Source organism: Malurus melanocephalus, unplaced genomic scaffold (genome assembly GCF_030028575.1).
Source record: "Malurus melanocephalus ecotype Western Australia unplaced genomic scaffold, MMel_1.1 scaffold_1199, whole genome shotgun sequence".
NCBI lineage: Eukaryota > Metazoa > Chordata > Aves > Passeriformes > Maluridae > Malurus > Malurus melanocephalus.
This window is the reverse complement of record NW_026624431.1, coordinates 3,153-25,476: the sequence shown is the minus strand read 5'-3', so window position 1 is coordinate 25,476 and position 22,324 is coordinate 3,153. Positions and strand designations below refer to the sequence as shown.

Sequence of the window (22,324 nt, the reverse complement as noted above, 5' to 3'; positions counted from 1 at the left end):
TGTAAATCCCAAATCTGAGAAGTTTACCTACACTTAAAGTACATAGTACTGCCTTGGGTTTGGGTCCTGTAAATTCTCTTGTCTTGAATAAAATCAARTCTTTGAACTGGTTTCAATAATGCAGTATATAAAAGGTTAGCACATATAGCTATCCATAAAACCTCCCGCAAAAGCCTGCCAACACTTCACTTAGGGCAAATTGAGAATTCAGGGATACTAAAATCCAGTCAGGAGCTCCAGCTCTTGCAAAAGTAAACAAAACTCTTGCCTTAAGAAGCAAAAAGGTTTATGTGTACAGCTTTTCCACTCATGACTTCACCTACTTCTTATGACAACTTTCTATGAGAGCACATTCTAAGCAGAATCATTCAAGTTGTATTCAGATATCCAGGAAATCCCATATGGTTATGAAAGCTGCCACCAAATGAGGATGCGTTTGCAGCCATGAATAAATATTCCCAGTCATGCAGCAGCACTTCTGCATGGATTCTAAATAAAGTGTTTTGAAACCATCTGACAGCAATGTTTAATATGACACTTGTTACCAAAATACAACTTTATTGAATTAATTAAAAGACCAACTGAATGCAGACAAAGACATTTCAAAGTGTGCGGTGCGAGTTAGGTGGTAAATTTTTAAGGAGCCTTAAGAAGGGGAGGCAGCAGTTAAGAACGATTTTCTCTCATGAACTGCTCAGACACAAAAAGGTTCCTGGAGAGGCTTAGAAGGTTTTCTATGCAGTATTGCAATAGGAACATTCTTGAGCAAGTCCCATATGAAGTATTGCAGAAATGGGTCCAATCACTCTCACATTTGAAAACATAAAAACCCAACAACAAATTCTTCTCTATAATACCGAACATGTTTGTCTTCTATGAAGTCACTGGAAGTTCACCACGAGGAATGTTTCTCCCACAGCAGCTAAGGTCAACAAAAGTCTTTCTTGGAAAGAGCTGTCAAACATTTCACTGATTTCCTCTCTCAACTCCTTCAGCAGAGGTACTGTGGACTTACCATCTGCATTCAGAATCTTCTCAAAAAGTTTACTCCAGAAATCACTGCCAGGGGTCCTAAAACAAACAGAGCAATGTTCAATGGAACAGTATGCACATACACACATCCCCCACCACGTCCATCAAGGTCTCTATTTATATTCAGCACTAAACATCCTGGGAGAACAACACCTGATGTAGTAATTTCACCCCCATGAGTAAATATAAAGGAAAACTAGGAATGTATTGTTCATATTATTTGTATGACCCCTTCCTCTTTCTTCAATGAGTTTCTGGATAGTAACTACACAGGTCTAAACCAACTGTTAATATAGCTCCCTTTTCTAGTATACCTGACCACTACCACCATTCACACTAAGCCATGGCAGTTGTAGTTTAAAGGAGTTATCAAGAAAATTTTTGAACCAGAAAACTTGGGAAACTCTTTTCATGAAYAAAGGGCAGAGGTAAATCTTATTTMTCCACTTGCAAGCTAAGTTCAGAGGGCAATATTAAAAGAAAGMTGCAAGAAAAATAAAAATAGAAAAAGGCGATTTAGAGCCAGTTTTATTTCCTTTTTTCCCTGCCTTCCATCTTCCAGAGTTCTACACAGATAAAATTTTGGAGACAATTAATAGYAATATCCCCTCTCTCTCCCAGATGTACCCACACAACATGAATAAAAAGGTTAAGTGACTCATTTAAGTCTCAGAAAACTGATATTAGAGCTAACCCTTTGTTCTTCTGTCTTGCACCGCTACTGACTACTGAAGCACTTTTCTYCCTCGAGCCAGGAGTTACAGTGGCTTTGAAACAAATTATCTGCCTCTGCTTTATCTAAGTGACTCACAAAACAGCAGCAGCTCATCTCAGAATGAATCCAGCCTGTACTATTACACTGGTAACTCTTATGTTAGCTAAAATAATGAAGGCAATGCAGAACCTAACCAAGAAAAAAAATATGTAAGACTTGAGTCAATTTTCTTGGTGGGATTAGATGAGCAAGAAATGTAGCAGAGAAGATAAAGTATTGCKAAGGAGCTGTAAGGAGTTCTGAATGACAAAAATAGTCCTAATAATTCAAACACAGCTTCCATATCCTGCCTCACATAAACCTGGGTTCTCTTCTATTGGGAACCATTGACCCTGGAARAAAAATTTTGTATTCTACCCTGCAATTTCCCACTGCTTTGGTATGTTGTTGAACTGCAGTAAAATCAGCAGCTCTTCCAGTCATTCTGCTTTCTTTACACTTGTTTAATACTTAAAAATAATTAAGTCCTTTTTTTAAAAAGCTTTCTTAAGATAAGAGGGTCATGGTTGTTGTATTTAACACCAGTCAGCCTCCTAGTAAGAAGCCTTCTTTCTAGTCGCCAATACCTGAAGTCTCAGAACGTTTTTTGAGGAAAGTTATCCTGTCTATACAATCCTTGAAAAAAAATCAAAACAAATTCAAATGAACCCCAAGAAAATAAAATAATCACTTTCCAAATAACTTAGAGAACTTTGAAGAGAAAGGACTGAAGCAATGTTATCTTTACAAAAGTAGAATTACTGAAAGCAACAGGAAGAAGAATCCTATGTCTTCATTGGTATTACAAATGTCATCAGCACACATGGCTGTATGCAAAAGATGAAGAGCAAGATTGATCTCAATCAGCTGACTCTTCTCCCAGGAAGTGCTCAATTGTGGAGCCTCTGCTGGTGGATGAAGGTTCCCTGAAACAGTTAATTTGCTTGTCACAGATTACTTGAAAGCTTCAAACTGACTAGAGCAAGTGTCATCAATCAGCAAGAACCACACACACTAAAGGATCCATGTGTGAATGGAAAAGGATTCAGCGCAAATTCCTTATTCCCACATAATGAAATGCCTCATTTGCACTGTTGATATAAGACTTCAGTACAATGTGTAACTAAAGCACCTATGCAGACATTTCCTGGAATAACTGATATTGAAAAATAAGTATAGATGATGAAAGATATGTCTAACATTTTCAGAAGTAAAACAGAAGAGAGGGTGGCAAATAGAAATCCCTTATTTGTATTGTGTCCTCCAAATCACAAACTGATGCACACAGGCAAGTGAGAAGCCATTACCGCCTGGTTCCAGCTCCACAGGACTAATGCCCAGGCTTTAACTTCTTCCTGCTCCTTTAGCCCTTCACAGGTCTCACTCCTCAAGTCTCCCTCCAAGTTCTACCTCAACCCAAAATCCAAATTTTTTCAATCCAGCATCCCCAGCTTTRACTRCAATTCCTTTCCAATTAACCCTTCYCCTCTAAACTCCACTGACAGCCAGCCTTATCCTTCCCAACTTAGACTTACTATTCCTCCTGCTCAAGTTATCCAGACACTTTTGCTCTTTTTCCTGTACCCACATCCTGATCAGGTTCCTGACACCATGTCCCATCCTTCTCAACTCAGACCTTATRTGGCTTTATCTGCAGTAGCTCAATTTAATCTYTTGCAGAATTAAAGAAAGGATATCRTAGTAGAAAACCAGATATATACCCAGTAAAGGAAAAAGGAAACAGCTTAAGAATACAGGATTTTTTTCCAAAGGCTGAGTACAAACTGGGACATGTAAGCAATGCATGTTGCTAGGGAACTGGACAGCTCTCATATTGGTAATAGGTTTTCTTAAACCAGTGGCTCTAGGAGTGATCCATGATCCTGAATCAGATACCTATTYAGTAATTGCTATCATGATGGAGAGTTCTGGAAAATCCTTATGAAATGCCAAGGCAAAAAAATCTGGAGCATGTGCCCAGTAAAATAGGCAAGTGTGCAGTCTAAGAACAAAGGGCACAGGAAGGCAAGGCAGACTTACAGCCAAAACCATGCAGCTAAAATAGAGCAGTAGAATTTAATATCTCAGGACAAACAGCAGCTTCCTAAAAGCAGCAGTTTTCACACTTGCATCTTAGATGACAATTTAAAATTRTTTTCTTTGTTATGCACATGTACTGTTTCTACAACTGTTACACCCTGCCATCAGTGTCTTAGAATGAAAGAAAAAAAAAAGCAGAAAGCCAAAGTAATCCATTCCTGAAAAAACATGCTCATGTAATCTTTGCCCCCTCGCCACCTCACTCACTTACAAACTTCTCCAAGCTTGATCTGTAAGATGCAGAGAGAGACTAAGTCAGTCTCATCTGAAAGRATGGAAAAAGCAAAATCATCTTAACTGGACTATTCATACTCAGCTTAAAATTGTCTCCTACACAGCACTGAGGCTACCAGTGAACAAGTCCAACAACTTCACAATTTCAGTTCCCACAAAACTAACAATTTTTGGCAAAAACAGCCCCAAGTTGTACGTTTTAAGCTCTGAAGACAGTCCCACTATAAAGAAAATGAGGTTAGATGTGTCTTCTTTCCCAGCAGCCCCCTTTGTAAAAGGACTTACTTTGGTAAGTTTTGTCTGATTTTCCAGATGGAATTCTCCTGATAGACCTGGATATGATCCCCGAACAACATCAAATGSACTACATCTGCAATGCCAACCAAGTCTACCTGTAATCACAACAAACATCACAAAGTTCARTGTCTATCACTTTCTGCTCTTAGTGTTTTCACACATTTAAGTCTGARCCATCTTTGCCCCAGAATCTTCCAGAGACCTGTTACGGAAGAAAACTTCAAAAGGCAAAATTCTGGTTTCATTGTAGGTTCGTAAGTGAATACAGTAGTTACAATCACTSAACAGCACTGCCAATCCCTTCACTTAAAGCCAAAGATTCCATCAGTGTAAAATTCTCTTTATTCAATATTAATGGAGATCAAGATCTTTCCATAGCACTTGTAAATTTTGACTTAAGAAAATAGGTTTTGTAAAGGAAACAAGGAAATTAAGATGTCCTGCTAAACAGAGACTCACCTGATAAGGAAAAAAGCCTTCTGCCAGAAGCTGCTGTCCATGAGGGGTGTCAGCTGTGGGAAASCTGTAGGGCAAGCTGACTTGAGGCAGTGCCCTCAAATCCAGACTGTGAGAGAAATCCACCATCTTCAGAGCATTTGACACCTCCTTGTTAGAAAATGCATCACAGATCCTGAGCAGAGGAAGTACATGAGGCAGAAGATGATCCAACGAACTTTTTCTTTTTTTTTAATTTAATCTAACACCACAGGAAAGCTGAGTCTTAGCCATGTCAATGCTCCCCTCTGATGGCTGCTGTCAGAACTACTGCTGCAAGGGCTGCCCTGGATAGCAAGGGCTCACAGCAGGGAGCTTAGGCATGATACTGCTTCTCCACAGTAAGCAACAGGGAACACTAAAGGGTTCAGGATGATGCTATTTTCGTATGTCACAGTTATCTGAAACACAGCTTGTGGACAGTGAAAATAGTGAAATGTTTTGTATGTCTCCCTCACCTTCTAAACCTCACAATGCTTGATACAAAAAATAATTAATTTTGATAGTACTTTAACAAACCTTTCCTAGTGTACAGGTGAGGGAGGACAGGCAGGGAGGAATATCTCTATCAACAACTGCAAGCCAATGTATCACAGCTCTCACTACTACTCTTCTTGCATACTTGTATGCTGTGAGCTTAGTTTGTAATTTATACTATGCACTTGTCCTTTTGCCAKCTAAAAAAACCTCAACCATTATCCTAACTTTTTGGCAGTTGTTTTGTATTAGCCACAGAGAAATCCAGCAGGAGATACCCAAGTCCATCAAGCTACTATYAGTGACTTCCAAAATAGGATGCAGCACCCTAAAGGATGTGCAGGACAACCCACTGCAGGATGTAAATAAGATACTAGAACTTGCATAGTACAGGTATGGAATTTATAAATAATTATATAAATAAGTTATTAATAAAATAATCACAAAGAAATTATACATAAAATATATGGGGATATATATTAATATATTAAATATTTAATATTTAATATTAAATTATAATATATTATAAAATAAATAACATCTCATCATGTTAGATGACTGTAGGCTGAAAGTAAATTTAATGGCTTTTTTAACTTATCAGCGATAATTAAGAACAGCCCCAGTGAATTTATGTAATGGAATTATATCTGATTCATTAGACATTCTGGTTACTGGCTTCSCACTGATGCCTGAAATTTTTAGCTTTTATGTATTCTCCATGTATTTGTAGCTTTGTAGACTGTTAAATGCCTTGGWATAACTTCTAGCACTTTCCCAGCTTTCTTTCCCACACTGAACAGCCGCCTATTGACGCATTCCTGAAATTTTGTTATGTCTTGCCTGTAAGTTCTCCAAGTACATTTTATTTTGCATCATATAACCAAGGGCATAATACAGGTAGGGAAGGAGGGCAGAAGCCAGGGCGGGAGATTACCTAGCCAACTGCTCCTCTACTTAGACATTATTGGCTAGTTAGTCTAACTGCCCAAATTTATCAATTGTAAGGATCTAATTCTGAGTGCTGTTTTCYGCCATATTGCATACCTGAAAGCTTTCAAGTAAAGGTTTGCTTTTATATTGTCATTTTAACATGGTCTGGAAAAGTTTGTGTTCTATTTCCAGGCATCACCACATTTAGTTCGTAGATCACATTCCAAGGGATACGTGACTTTGTTAACATAATATGGGAGAGAACTTGAAGAAAATAGGTGTATGCATCAAGGTACAAGCAGGACTGTAGAGAAAGCTGAACACTTTAAGCGTATCTGGACATTCCAGTTCCACCTGTCTTCTGTTTTCTAATTTCCTGCATTTCAGATAGGGTTCTGGTATAAAGCCAAGTTATGAACCATATCCAGTTAGCAGTCTGGAACCTTGGTAAAGCAGAAACAGATCTGGGAATTTCTATGTGCATGTCCATCCACAGGCAAAAAGGCTTCCGACTGCACTGGGACAGGGCCCAGCTTGGAGAAGGTGCAAYAAACAAGCTCACACAACTTCCAGTGCAGGAACATCTGGGTTCAGCCTCCTCCTGGCTTCTTCTCAAAGCCCAGCCAGGGCTTAAGGAGGAAACCAGGGAATTGCCTTTGCTCATACACCCCCAAACCCCAGGTGTGGCTTTGTCTAGTTTCTAAATACAGAAAGGTGAATACATGTTTTGACAATGAGTGGATACATAGATCATATTGCTAATGTTATTGCATTAATGAGAGGATACAAATACAACATTGGTTGGAAGGTTTATCTACACATCCACTTTGGCTCAGGGCCTATTGTTCAGGCCTCAGTACTTCAGTATCCCAGCTCAAGAGGAGAAATTACAGCAGCACAGGAGCTGTAGCTGAAACAATTATTCTGTACCCTCCCATATTCATAGGAAGAGACAAACCTGTCTCCCAGAAGCAACACCTCTGGCCTCAGATATCCATGGACAATCTCTGCTTTGTGCAGCTTCTCCACCACATGCAGAAGATCATGAACAATCACGAAGATGAGCTCCTTTGTGATGAACTTACGCTCACAGAGAATATCCTGAAAAGAGAATAAACACCTATCTCTGTATCCTTCTACCTTAGATTAGAGGAAATATTCATGGCTCACCTTTCGTTTCATTATTTATCTGCACAGAGGTAACAGTCCCACCCTAAATTCAGTATAATGAGATTTTGCATATGATCAACCCAGACAGAATTACAATAACTGTAAGCTATTAGGAAAAATTATTCAAAATTGGACAAAAGATCAATAAGGGGTAATTGAACTGAAGACTGAAATCACTATTGAATTTCAGTCCTGTTTGTTATGCAACAATTCAAAATGTACTTACAAGACTTAAAGTGTGAACCATTCAGCAAGACATTAAATGCTACGACCTTGCTACAGCTGACTGGAATGTATTGAAAGAAGTCAAATTAAACAACAGCTTTGCAAGATGCAAATCTTGCTGTGGAGTAACATGTGGTTCTTGGCTCCAGTCCTCTATGACTCACAAAGACAGAAAATGTGAAAAATTGGTTCAAGATTGTCTCTGAGAAGCATGTCATCTATGAATGAGAAACCAGACCCAACTGAGGCATTAATAGACAGCCCTGATTTGTACACAGATAAATACCAGTGATCTGTGTTCCAGGAGTGGCTCTTCAGCAACGAGCATAACACCACCCCAAACTCACTACTGGCACCCAAGCAACAGTTTGGACTCTCCAATTRTCCTTGGCTTATCTGTACTGACCCTGAGTGTGAAGCAGTTTATATCACTGTGTACAATGGCACAGCCATCCTGGTACAGGTAACAGCTGCAATTCTCACTGAAGCTCTGGTCAAAGTCAGAATTCAAACGCTTCTGTAACTCACGGGTGAAATAAAAATCCCAAGGTACAGGCTGAGAATAAACCTACAAGAAGGTACATAAGAAGAACATTTATTTTTGGAATAAAGTAAAAATTACTCATCTTCATATTCTTCTCATCCTCTTTTTTTTTTCCCCTCCCACTTGACCAAGGAAGACATTTTCTGCAGTCAGAAACTTTTAATCTAGATCCAAAATTAGAAAGAGGACTTGAAGTAGCAAACTTCATACATAGAATTCAGAAATTAAGGGTTTATATTAATGGATGAGATTTTACCATTTCACACTTCTTGTACAATAACTATCACATGTGTTACCTTTACTGCAAATCCCTTTGCATCCCACAGGAGAGTGCATTCAGCTGGAATGGCAAAAAACATCTTGTATTCTTCATTGCTACAATATTCCATTTTGATGCAGTAAGTCTCATTTCCTGTAATGAAAGTTTACATTCATAAGCTGTCACAGTTAATAGCTATTCTCAAAGTGATTCCCCACCTGCACCACATAAAACTAAGAGGGTGAATATGAACCAAATTCAAACCCATTAGAACACAAACTCTGCACTGCAGAGGGTTTGGCACACCTACCCAGCTCAACGTCTTTCCCAACCTCCAGGTGAGGCAGAGTTCCAGTYTCTGAGTGAGTATCTGGAGAAGCAATCAGTGATGCTAGCACAGAACTGGAAAGGTTTTTACGCTGTTCAGCACTAGACAGGAAGGGAGCCACATCATCCCCTAAGAAGACAAACAACATGAGGAGATGAGCTGAAATAGTGTTAACTCTCCGCAACTTGGTTATATCTGCCAGTAAAAGCAACCTGGATARTAGAAGCTTTCAATCCACATTCTGATTTATTGTTCATCTCTTAGTGAGTCAATTCATCTCCTTCCARTAGTTCTGGGAAGTCAATGTGACCCCTGTCTTTAAACCCTTCTCACAGACTCTTATCATGAGGTCTCAAGGGTTCTACTGTAGCATCATGCAAAATCTACCTTTGACAAGAGACAAAGCTCTGAATTATTTCAGCCACAGCAGAATTCAAACTCTTTCTACAAAGCACCACTCCTTTTTAAAATCTATGCCCAGATCAAGTGATCAGTTTGGGATTTTAAAATTACGGAGTTTAGGGAAATTTAGTCCATTAATTACAAAGGTCTTATATAAGAATAGGAAAACAAAGTTGGACTCCAACTCTGCTGCTCACTGCAATATTAAGAATTTAATGGCATTTCTCTCCTGGAAGACACCTAAGATAATTCCCTGTAGGACTTACTTCCCTTCATAACAGAACATAAGGTCATTCAATAGATCGGTAAAAAACCTCAAGTGTTTACTCTGCCTGATCATTTGAGATAAAACACAATAACTAGATGGCCTCTACTGCCTTCTCCCAAATGCCATGGCTGTAATGAGGAAGAACATTTTAAACTTTSACCATACACAGGTAAGAAGAAGACTGTCTGCTGTTATACCCACACTTATTTGAAAAGCACTGCAGTAAGTACTGCTCAGGAAGCAATTTTTGAAAGCAGTTGCAGGAAACAGTGTAGGCTGGAGGCTACAACATACTCCAAGCTTTTCCCATCACAAACCTATGAAATTTACTTGCATATTTTGCAGGAATAAACTGACAGACATCTAAAGTAATTTTTCTTCTTTGCACAGTATTAAGAATTACTACATCCAGGGTGAGACCTGCAGTTCAAGGCAGATGTGCAGAAATCAAGAAACAAAGCAACAGGAAAGATCCAAATTTAAGAAAGGACCATTAAAAAATCTGAACAAATGCTTTCTTTTTTTTCTGAAGACATTTTTACCTTGCTCTAAAGATCAGTACATATAATAAACACAAGTCAAAGATCCATCCAAAACATTCCACCTATTTCACTGACGTCACTTCTAATTATACTTTCATTCCAGGTCCCAAGTATGCTTCACCRTAAAATAATCTGCAGGCACATGAGAACATAATTCTCCAGAGTAGATACACTGCAAATTTTCAAATATGCAATTCTAATAAAGCACCGTAAACCAAAATCAAAGGAGTGAAAGCAGGTTAAACATCTTGAAAAACATCATTCAACACACATCTAATTCCACAGGCCAAATTTTGAAGGCTATTTGTGACCATTTCTGTTCCAACTCTAATCTAAATATTTAGAAAAGAGAGAAACAAGGGCCTTTAACTAAAAGAAAAATAAACAAAGAAATTGATTATTTAAGGACCACTGTTTTCCCTCAATAGGAATAAGAAGGACACAGTGAAGCAGCACARCAGTTTACAGCATAGTTAAAAGTGCAGAATTAAACCAAAATTATGCAACTTGCACTAGACTCCAAACTTGTACTCAATGTTTTCAAAGCAGTAACTTATCAGCACATCAGGAGACATACAGTATGATTACAGAGAAAAAAGGAAAACAAACCAAAGCTGTCTTAGAAGTTATTACTGCCATGCAGACCAAATTTTTAGTTTGGGAATTTGACCTCATTACTCRTACAGATTGCCTGCTTTACTACCTTAAGTAACTTCTCTGTCACCTTAACACTGATATGATTTGGATGCTGAYAAGCATCTTGTACTGTACCACACTGCTGCTTCAGACAAGGGAGACAAGTTCAGTCACAAGGCACAGTAATGGGAAGCACACAAAGCACAGAGGGATGCAGGAAGGACAGAAAAAAAAMCACATTTAGTGACAGTTGCAAGTTATTTGTTGTGACTGAAATCCAGGTTAGTACTAACCAGTAACATTTCCACCTTGAGAATGAGTAACCACTTCAGTAAGCAAGCTCTGAGACAGCTCCAGTTTCTCAGTGATCTGGAGGCATTTATTAGTGGACATTTGTGTAACAGAGGACAGAGAACCTCCTGAGACTGAAGAACCTGACGAGCGAGTATCTTCCAGGCTTGTTTCCATGATCGGGCTGTAAATAAAGACATCAACTACTGAGACTTCCCAAAGACACAAATTGTAAATAATCCAAACTAGGGGGCTAGGAGAGGATACTGTGCACGCCCAAATTTAATTAACATGAAGAAATTTTTCCCATCCTTAGCAGAAAGCCAGAAGTCATGTCAGCAATCCACTTCAGTTTTGATGATTAATTATACTCAGAATCTTAGTCTACAGATAATTTTTTTAATCTTCTCTTCCACCAGATCTGACTGCTGCAACAGACTTACTGAATATTTAGCACTCCCTTTGCTACAAAATTTCAGTGCTTTCAAAGCAGTGAAGAGTTGGATCGGAAATAACTCTGCCAAATAATAATCAGCACATTTTTCAAGGTACCCCCCACTTAAAAAACACCTTCAGCATGGTATACATATTTACATATTAAGAGCTAGCAAATCCAACTCAGCTCAAGATTAAGAAACTTCCATACAACAGATGTTTTTTCATAACAATGATAACAAGTTGTTTGCTAGTTTTTTCTTTCCACCTTTTTTCCTCTGTCAAAGAAGTAAACCACAAACACAAGATGCACTTTATATGCTTAAAATTAACTGCAGAAGCCTGTGAGTATAAAAGGAACAGATGACTCTGTTTTTCATGTTTGATAATGAAGACAGAATGCATTTATTAACTTCTCTGCAAAGTTAATTTTGTTAAAAAGCCGTATACTTAAGTTTCACACCTGTAATGCTGAAAAGCCAAGTGGGCTTGCTATTACCTCTTAAACCTGCTCAAGRCAAAGTGGACCCTGAGCTAAAGAAAGGGTTCTCCCCAGTATATTCTGGTCTTTCCAGAAAACTCCTTCCCCTTAGCAACACTAAAACCACAACTGTGAAAGACATGCAGGAAAAGGGGCTGAAGGTCCTTTACTGGTAATTACCTCAGTTTTTTTACATGGAGAGCTTCAGTGTATGCTKCTTCACACACCAGTGTCTCYTGATYCAGAGGTGCACTCTTGAAYTCTGGACTGGTTTCCTCCTGTTCACTCTGTGAGAAAGCAGGAGCTGGGACTCTCTGAGCTACCACCCCGTGAAAGGGCGTTGAGGCCAGATGGGCAGCCCTGTTAAAGTCACACGTGTCTTCTGGGTTGGCACAAAGGCTGCTGTTTTTGTAGGAGCCTGTCACAATTGCATCCTCAGTCAAACGTTCACTTCCATTCAGCTGATCCTGAAAAAAAAAAAAGAAGTGACTGTGAGAAGCCTGTACATTTTACAACAATTTTTTCTTTATTTAAAAGCTGAACATTTCTCTTCCCTTTCTTCTACCCCACCACCTTCCAACATGAATAGGACATTCAGTTAAAATTAATCTTTTACTCTTTATGACCATATATAAACTTTCATAGGAGATTTTAGCTAGTAAAACAAAACTTCAATTGTTTAAGACATATGTAAGCAGCTTTGTAGCTTACAACAAAGTCACCACTGTGTTTCATTATTTAAAATATTTACCATGAAGACATTGTTTTGGAAACAGAGAAGGAAGGAAGGGAGAGAAAGACAATATACTTTATTAGCGAAGACACCTTTCAAAAGAGGTTTAAAAAGTATTAGAAGAATATCTAAGAGGTTTCTTTTTGGCTTTCATGGGTGTTCTTATTTAAAATTGCAGCTACACGGAAAACAGTTAAATGAGGACAATACCTGTTCATGATGTTGTTTCTGCTTGTCAGCTTCTTTCTTCCTTAATTTCTTTTCCAGCTCCTCAATTTTTCTTTGTATTTCTTCTTTCTCCCGTTCTATGGCTTGGATTTCATCTAAGAGAAAAAAATTTGTAAGGCCCAATGCATATTTCACATACAGTTAGTGGTTACAGCCTAAATTATTTGTCAAAGGGCAAAAAGTTCTGCTGGTCTTTCCCTGTTCAACAGCTTCCATGAAAAGCTGTTGAATATGGTATTGTCTCTATCCCTCAGTGCAGTTAAACAGCTGTCCCAGAAGAAAAAGACACAGCTGCAATAACAAACAGAAGCAAACACAATTTTGTGATTCCATCTCAAAAGCCTTACTTGCCCATTTGAAACACACCTTCGTCTTTCTTTCTTGCTTTCTTCCTGTAGATTTCAGCTCGGATCTCTTCAAAAGAGAATTCGTCAACTCCAGCATAAACCTTCTCTTTGCAGTACATCACCATCTCTGTCTTTTCCTGATCATCCTGCTGCTGATCCTGCACTCGCTGGAGCGGGTCCTCCTGCTCCTTATGTTTGCGAGTACTTAACACATGGTTTATGCTGGGCTCAATTTTGCAGGGAGTCCTGAAAAGACATTCATTTATCACCGGGACTTTTTGTACTGTCACTGTAGCACAGAAAAGCACGCACGGGAGAGAACAGGGACAAAGCCAGAATCTGGTTCTGGAGTAAAGATGTTCTGTTCTGAACTTACAAAAAAAGCACAATTGGAATGACTAACATCAAAGGCAGCATACTACTGAGAGTTCTGTGATAAATAAATAAAACAAACTGCAAAAAACAAGTCCAGCCCAAAGTGYTAATAAGGTCCAGTCAAAAGCAAATAAAATTCTTATGATGGCTGAACTGCCACACAGCCTGAAGCAGGATCTGTTCAATTCAGTTCCATTGAGCTGTGTGACCACACGGGTGACAAATCCCTAAACTCTGGTTTGTAGGATGATTATCTGGGACAAAAGACACACAGGAGAAAAGGCGCTTAAAATGGAAACTCTTGTGCCAGATGAAACCTACGGACTCATCTCAGGAGAGGAAGCAACACTGGTACAGCTGTACCAACACCAGCAATCCAGCTGATGTCAGCAGGACTCATTCCCACATGGGCCTCAGTGAAGGATGCCCTGAACAACTGACTGCAAAAAATGAGGTACCTGTGGTCTGGGTAAGCAAGGAGTGCAAAAGAAAACCCTGTGCACAGCTCCAAGACATCTGTTTTGTTTTGCATGTCAGGGGACTCCCAACCCTCACATTCTATAGGAGATCATGAGGCAAACAGGTGCTCCTAATGTTTGGGAGTTCAAAGCTTTCTGAGGGAGTGTGGGGACTCTAAGATTACTAAGATCACAACCGGGTCCTTCTGCCCAGAACTCTGGATGACAGCTGATGGCATGATTTGCATCACATTTACACAGTTTCAGCACAACACCTCCAGACCACCTGGCAGGTGACCATGGCATCAAGAGGAAATGGCTTCAAAGGCAGAAAAAAAGAAAATCTACTTTTAAAGTTCCAACTACATAACCTAAACCAACATACCAAGCCTATGCCTAAGCTGCTTTAGAGCTAACTCTGCCTGATGTTCAGTTCTATTCACTCCTTCCCTCTCCCTGGTATAAAAACCTGCTGCCTTCTATAAGTAATAAATCTTCATTCGACACACCAGCACACCAAAAGATTCAGTGATGTGGCATCACTGCCTTTCAGGAGCAAGAAGCAGTCTTACAGGTCAAACAGAAATGCAGCTTTTTACACATTCTTTAATAAACAATGGCATATCCTTGGTCAGAGGTATTCTGCAGTCCACACACAATCCATGCTGCTCACCAACTCTCAGCATTCCTTCATTCCACACAATTCAGAGCTGTGGAAACCATCTGTAATACCAAACAGTTTTTCCCATGTCACCTTCAGAAAGAGCCTGTCTATTCCCTGGCCATCACTRGCCACAGAAAGGTAGAGAAACCTCGCAAAATAATGTGTTTTCCTCTGCTCTAAGAAAACCACCCCAGCTCCTGGGATTTATCCGCAAATCAGGGAGCAGTGTACAAGCAGCACACTCACTCCTCCAAGACCTAAGCAACACTGTTGTCATGGCAACTCTGATAGCTTATTTCAAAATAAAACTCCAGATATGCTGAGCACAGAGTTCCCAAGATACAAAAAAACAGCCACAACTCTGCCTCCATTTGAGGCTGTTTCACAGYAAACAGCACCCTAAGACAGGTAACTYGTGGTTTTGTGTAAACACACTGAGTTAAGCCATTAAACCAATTAGCATATATAAATGTGATATAGGTTCCTCCATCATGAGCAGCACTGAACATTTCCCATGTCCTTATGCAACCTCTGCTGAAGCCTGTCATCAAGCTGCAGCACTAATTGCTTCCAGACTGACAGACCTTTCAATTCTTGTAGCTTGAGARGCTTAAGYACTTTGSAAAACAAGTCAGAATTTTAGGAAGCAGCTTTGAGAATTCCAAATACAACCCCCATACCAAACTCACCACTCACATCATTTGTGGCTGAGCTGACTCATCCACATAGGGGGTGAAACTGGGCAGTGGCGGGGGCACTTCCATGCCAGAATTCACCATGCTGCGAGGACGCTGTGGAAGTAAAGGCAACGTTAACAGCTTAGGGATTCATTTTAGTGTTCACATCCCTCTGCACCCTGCATCTCTCTTTCCTCAACTTCTGCTCATCTGGAGTTTTGTCAGATAGAAAATTAACTGGACAGAGGCTTTTCCAGGATGAACTCTGCTCTGACACCATCACAGCCCACCACCTGGACACTGGCACACAAAAAGCAAGGCACGCTCCTCCAGCATCTCCTCCCAAACCCCAGTTTCTGTTATTCTGAGAGAATGTTATACACATATTAAGGGAATGTTACCCTGGTCAGGCTGGATATTCCAGCTACTCCTCATTTCCCATAAATCATAGTCCCCATTGTATAGCCAAGATGGTCCCACTTGGATGATCTTATTCATTCTCTTGTCCACCAACAGCCTCCAGACTTGGGTTGGGTTTATGTTAAAATTTTCCCATCAGAGGCCATTTCAGCAGCAACAAATTCATAACAGCTTCTGAAGTCCATTATTTTGGAGAGGAGGTGGAATTCAGTSTAACTCCACATTACTCTCAGCTGCCTATTTGAATTCCAYGTGCCTCCTTAGCACAAAAMGAGTTACATTGTGGAAACACTTCACAAACTCACTCCTCTTTTCCATCATTTCCCAAACTGCTTACAGAGGCATCATGACACCAGCAATAAAAGAAATCCCTTCCCCCCGCTGTGCAGGTTTTAATATCTCAAAGCATTCACCAAAGGTCACTCTTGCACCACCCTTCAGTGGAGTGGAATTAAACATCCTCAACTCTTCTGCTAGAATCAGGATATTTTATTTAATTAAATTTAAGAAATTCATTAGGGCGGAACAGAGAGAACTCTAAGGGCAGATWTTAAAAGAAATATGGAAGCATTCAGAGACCACACTGAATGTGTCAAGCARCACAAAGAAACTGATAAAAGAAGTTTTATCTTACTAATTCTTCCTCATTCTTCTCAGCTCATTTAAACCTGTAGTTCTCTGAACTTTTCCATTCATTCAACCAAATTGCTTTCTATCTGAAAAGAATATTCCCAGAGTTSCCCTAAATTTTAGCCTAGACGTGTCCCTCCTTCATTCTAGYTTTTCTGACTAAACTTYACTTATAACAAYGTCCATATTAAGAAGATGAAAATATTTTCATCATMYGGACACCTGAAGTTTTTAGCTTTTATGTAKTCTCCATGYATTTGTAGCTTTRTAAACTGYTAAATTYSTCAGTATAACTTCGAGCACTTTCCCAGCTTTCTTTCCCWCACTGAACAGGCGCTTATTGACRCAWTCMATAAGAAGAAATTTTCTTCTCTTGCCTGTAAGTTCTCCGAGGACATTTTATTTTGCACCACATAACCACAGGCATAATAACGGTAGGGCTGGAGAGCAGAACSTGGGGGGAGATTACCTAACCAACTGCTCCTCTAAATACACAGGAATAGCTASATATTCTAATTGCCCAATCTTACCAATTACAAGCATCTAACTCAGGGCACTGCTTCTCGCCATATTGTTTACCTGAAGGATTTCCAGTAAAGGTTTGCATTCATATTATCATTCTAACATGGTCTGGAAAAGTTTGTGTTCTATTTCCAAGCATCAATCCCGTGACTTTCTGCTMTTCTTTCCTGAGCTACAAAGAACATGGCAACACCGGGGGTTATCTGAGTGCCTGTGAAACAAACCTCATTTCACAGGACTGATTCCCTTCAGACAATGTTTTGCATCTTTTCTCTAGAACAGCTTAAACAACTGCAGCACAGTCCCTTCTTTTCGTGTTTAGTTTAAGCCATTGGAAGCTACTTTCTGTCTGCATATTRTCAGGATAAATATTCCATTGATACAGTAGTTGACTTCTTTTGATCTCTGTTCTTCTGTTTTCCTCACAAGCACTTCAAAACAAGACTAGCAGAATGCCATACATGCCTTATTTTAACAAGGCAGGCAACAAGTTCCTCCTTCACACTGTATTTTCCAGTACAATTTAACTCTTACTCTTCTTTCTTGCAGAWTTAACTAATGCCTGGCTTCTCTCCCCTTTCCTTGGCTAATGTTGGCCCTCTTATATTCAGTTTCTGCCCTCCAAACAGTTTAGCAGGCCACCTCTGCCAGTTCTTCAGGTTAGCAAGGATTCTCACTTCTTGATTTTAAAACTCCAGAGAGCTTTTAAACCTTATTCTAGCAATATCAGCTCGCTAAAGTTGAACAGAATACACATGGCCAGGGACTCTTTAGAAGGAGTCTAAGTACTCCTTCGTGCTCTTCACAAGGGCACACAGTGACGGGAAAAGCCAGAACGGCCTCAAGCCAAAGGAGAGTGGGTTTGGATGAGATATTGCAAAGGAATTCTTCCCTGTGACAGGGCTGAGGCCTTGGCACAGGTTGCCCAGAGAAGCTGTGGCTGCCCCATCCCTGCCAGTGTCCAAGGCCAGGTTGGATGGGGCTTGGAACAACCTGGGATAGCAGAAGGTGTAACAGGATGATCTATAAGGTCCCGCTCAAGCAAAACACTTCCACAACTCTATGATTAAAGCTGTGTTTACAATARACACAAACCACAGGCAAGGGAGAAAGACATGACCTCTGTCTCAGGGATCAGCTTATACACAGCTTCCTCTCTTTCCTGAGTTCATTTTGAGCCTCTTACCCTGCCAGAGTTCCAAGGTCCTGCGCTGAGTTCATTCTCCTTGGCCCTGGGAACTGGAGGTGCTGGCCACGACTGTGCTGTAAGTGTTGGAATCTCAGGTCCAGACACAGAATTTTCATCAAACACAACAAAACTTGGAGTATTTGGAAGCTGCAGAGAAGCCTGAGGCTGGCAGATTCTGTTTGAGTTCATGCCTATATGCAAAAAGATTGCCAATTAACATTCAACTGTCACATTCAATTGCAAATTCCACAACAAAGAGATGAAACTCCTCCAATAACAGGTTGTTTCAGCTCTGGAATGTACCTTTAACTGCATCTCCCACACGACTAATGGGGGCTCTCACAGTTTTCTTCCCTCTGCCTTTGAGATCTGCCAGCGAACTTCTTTGAGGCTCTGCAATTTCCAGCAGACCTGTATTATCTCCATCAGGACTTTCCTCAAGTGCCAGTAGTGCCTGCCGAGAAACACGGGCCTGAAACTGCCTAGAAGAAAACATTGGAGAAGTCAGCATAATCTTCCCTACCCCAGGAACCCAGGAATGCACCTAAATTCTTCCCTTACTTGTGATGAGCCTGGAGTTTGTCCAAAGGCTCAGCCTTGCACTGGAGCCCTTCCTGGAATATCAAATCTGCTTTCTTGAAGCTTCCCCTGGCCTCAAGCGCCTCTGCCCAGGTGATGTAGAGCASGGCCAGCGTGGTGCCGATCTCCTGGCTGCGCAGGTAACTGTACACATCCAAGGGCTCCTTGCAGCAATCGCCCTGAAATGACCCAAGTATATCAGTAATCACATGGCACTGCAGAGGGYTCCCAGTCAAAATCTGCATTTCAATGCCTCCACAAAGACCCTGCTGATTTCAATACAAGTCTGACAGGAGCAGATGTAAGGCCAGTACATAGAATTTTATCATTTCTTATTTGAACCTGAGGTAGTTCAATTATTGAATTACACCATATTAGTATTCTTGAGAACAGTTATTTTAGCTTTAGATGAAGYATAGCACATTCCTTGCCAGTTTTGGAACTGGTAAATCAGCTCAGTAACCTGAAGCAGGGGAAAAGCTGCTTTGAAAAGATGTGGAGAACAAAAATTACAGCAATGGAGCGACAGGGCAGGACCCGAATATGTGCAACTTGGTTTAGAGTTTAAAAGGATGKGGACAGAAGACAGCTAAAAGCTAAAATAACTAGTAGGACAGATATGTTTTAGATACTGTGTCTTTAGATCACTTCTCATTCTCCTAAAATAAATATTTGAGCTCGGTTTATTCAAGCCAGCTTTTCAAAAACAAACTTCTGGAGTTTGTAGCTGTCCAAAGTGAACAAAGTGAACCCTAAAAAATAGTCTGGACATGAGAAGCAGAATTCAAGAATAATATACTTCTGGAAAAATACATCTAATATTGCACTTGTGCAACGCTGACTCTTGTCACCAAAATCAGCTTAACTGTTGTGCTAACATGACAAGTCCCAGGGAAAAGCAGCATCCAAGAGATGGTCCCAATACACTCACAAACTTGAGCCAGAGATTAAGATAGCGAGGATCTTTGTAGTATCGCTGCTGCCCATGGAGGGCTCTCACTGCCCTTTCCAGAACTACTGTGAGGTTGCCATCCTTGCCACCCTGAGGAAAGGTCTGCTCTGTCCACTTGATATACCTAGTGACAGAACGTGTTCATAGCAAGTCAGTTTTTAAATAAGTGTCTATACAATATGAAAATATCAAGAAAAAGAAAAGCATAACATTAAAAYACAATATAATATTAAAAAGCAGTCACATAATTTAGCTTTTAATGAGCTTCTTATTAAATTAGAATATGTTTCCCTTGCTTTTACAAGGATATATGACTGTTCAACTCTTTTCTGAAATAAAGGGAAACTTACCGGTCCCACACATCCAGAGGATCATCTCCAGAGTAAAATCGTATTTCTGCTTCAAACTCCCTAAAAAATACAATTATTCATCCAATAAATAAAATTCATATCACTGTATATCTATCTTGTACATTGCAAACTGACTTAATTATTTTATTGAAAAGCACAGCCAAATCTCCCTAGTATTTGCTGTTTAAATGCTCCATTGTAAACCTAAAAGTTGAAGTCTGTAGTACACAGCACTTGCAGTGAGTATTTCTAAAATCCTAGAGTGTGACAGCAGTACAGACATCAATTACTAAACTTCTTTTATGCCTTTTTTAATGCCTGTGAGATTAGTACAGCTAAAGAAGACCTAGATAAAATGAGAAGAATGAAGATAAGGACAAAGGAGAAGTTATAACRTCACTCACTGTTTTTTCAGCTGCACAGCAGTGTGGCTGGAGGAGTCCTGCTGAGCCAGTGCCTCCTGCAAGCTGGACATCACCCGCCCCTGCCTGAGGGGCTGCACATTCTCCTTGCACAGCTCCCACTCATGGCTGCAATCCTGGGACATGACACTCTCTACTTTAATCCCGACTGCCTCTCCTTTAATCCTGTGTTAACAAGAAATGAACACCCACAAGAAATGGACACCTGAAACCTGGCAGAGCCGGCTGTCATCACCCATTCACTCCGAATTTTCTGTGCAGCCAAAACACACTGCTTAGACGCCCAACTTTTAGAGGGACTTGGGAGTTTAATTCCCCACCATGGGAAATAAATGTATATGAATCCCTGCTGCACCGAGGGGAGGCGAAGCTGGTGGTTCCCCAGGACGCACCGGCCCACGCCGGGACCGGGAACCCCGCGCTGTCCGGGCAGCCCCGGGGCCCTGCCGGGGGTCCCTCAGAGCGCCACAGCCGCGAGCGCCAAACGCCTCACCCCCTACGGCCCCTCACGGATTGCAGAGGCCCGCACAGCCCCTCAACCCTACACACCTCACAGCCCACAGCCCTTCAGGGGTCGCCAAAGCCCTTCAGGGACTCCCACAGCCCCCTCATGGATCCTCACAGCCCCTCAACCCCACACACCTCACATCTTGCAGCCCCTCAGAGCCCTACACAACTCAGAAAGCACAGTCCCTCATGGATCTCCGAGCGCCCCTCAGCCGCGCTCMCCACACAGCCCTCAGGCGCGCACCCTTCCCGAAGCCCACAGCCCTCAGCCCCGCGCAGCTCACAACTTACAGCTCCACGTGGATTCCACAGACACCCACAKCCCCTCCGCCCTACACACGACACGGCTCACGGATCCCCGGTCCTCTCATGGACCCTACAGCCATCAGCTCCGCGCACCTCACAGCCCCTAAGGCCGCCTCACAGCCCCTCATGGACACCACGACCATCACCCCCTCGCACTTCTGAGCCCCTCACGAACATCACAGACCCCCCGAGCGTCCCTCACAGCCCACAGCCCCTCACAGACACCACAGCTCCCCCATCCCACAGGTGCGCGCCCCTCACGGACCCCACAACCATCAGCACCACGCACCTCACAGCCCCTGAGGCCGCCTCAGTTCCTCACGGGTCCAACAACCCTCAGACCTGCCAACCTCACAGGCCCTGAGACCGCTTCAGTCCCCAAAGGACTCCACAAGCATCAGCCCCGAGCACCTCTCACCCCACATTGCCTCAGGCCGCCTCAGCGCTCACGGCCTCACAGACCCGTACGCCCCTCACGAACCCCTCCCGGCTRGACGAACCGCACACAGCGCCCGGCAGCACAGGATCCCAGCACCACAAAGCCGTAACGGCGACGCCGCCTCAAATTCAAACCCTACCCGCATCCCCATTGGTCGCGCCCCGCCCTGCCYCTCCTGATTGGCGCCGTCCTGCGTCGCCCCGGGGCATCACGGGAATTGTAGTTTCCCCCCTCACCCGCGGCASCCCGCTGGGAAAAACAGTTTTATAATTACTGCGCTCGCAGTTAATCTCATCTGAAAGGCATGCTCCTCTTGCTCGCGTGTGTTCCCGCTCCTTCCCTCTGCACTCACTGAYTCTCCACRTTATTTCTCTGCCTTATATTAAYTGTTMTTTTTCCCAARGCTCTCACTTCATGCAAGTGGCGATTAGYTCTGCTTTGGTGTCACAGAAAACTTGACTTTTTGTGTATCCCAGAAAAATACATATTGTCACACTCCCAAAAGTGGCTCCCAGAAGTGTATGTCTGTGTTAATGTGATGTTCAGCCCCAATAATTACCTTCACTCAATGAGTATAAAAGGAACTGGTGATTCTGCTTTTCATGTTTGATAACAAAGACAGAACG

At 41.5% G+C, this 22,324-nt stretch overlaps 1 protein-coding gene across 3 annotated transcripts; it reads right to left on the bottom strand.

The window, feature by feature from the left end:
* Positions 1–516: 516 nt before the first annotated feature.
* Positions 517–21,816, bottom strand: BUB1B (BUB1 mitotic checkpoint serine/threonine kinase B). 3 transcript variants are annotated; one of them, XM_057387379.1, is made up of 19 exons: positions 21,760–21,816; positions 20,429–20,611; positions 20,025–20,084; positions 19,654–19,798; positions 18,705–18,901; positions 18,447–18,625; positions 18,141–18,334; positions 15,402–15,496; positions 13,228–13,454; positions 12,844–12,956; positions 12,081–12,367; positions 10,987–11,168; positions 8,828–8,974; positions 8,555–8,670; positions 8,121–8,282; positions 7,278–7,420; positions 4,877–5,048; positions 4,406–4,512; positions 517–1,071 (listed from the first exon to the last, which is right to left on the bottom strand). In XM_057387379.1, exons 2-19 carry the CDS (start codon positions 20,569–20,571, stop codon positions 882–884), a joined length of 2,859 nt encoding a protein of 952 aa, XP_057243362.1. In that variant the 5' UTR covers positions 20,572–20,611; positions 21,760–21,816; the 3' UTR covers positions 517–881. The 3 variants fall into 3 exon arrangements, with proteins under 3 accessions (XP_057243362.1, XP_057243360.1, XP_057243363.1); XM_057387377.1 differs by lacking the exon at positions 21,760–21,816 and adding an exon at positions 21,549–21,753; XM_057387380.1 differs by lacking the exon at positions 21,760–21,816 and adding an exon at positions 21,678–21,753.
* Positions 21,817–22,324: the final 508 nt, after the last annotated feature.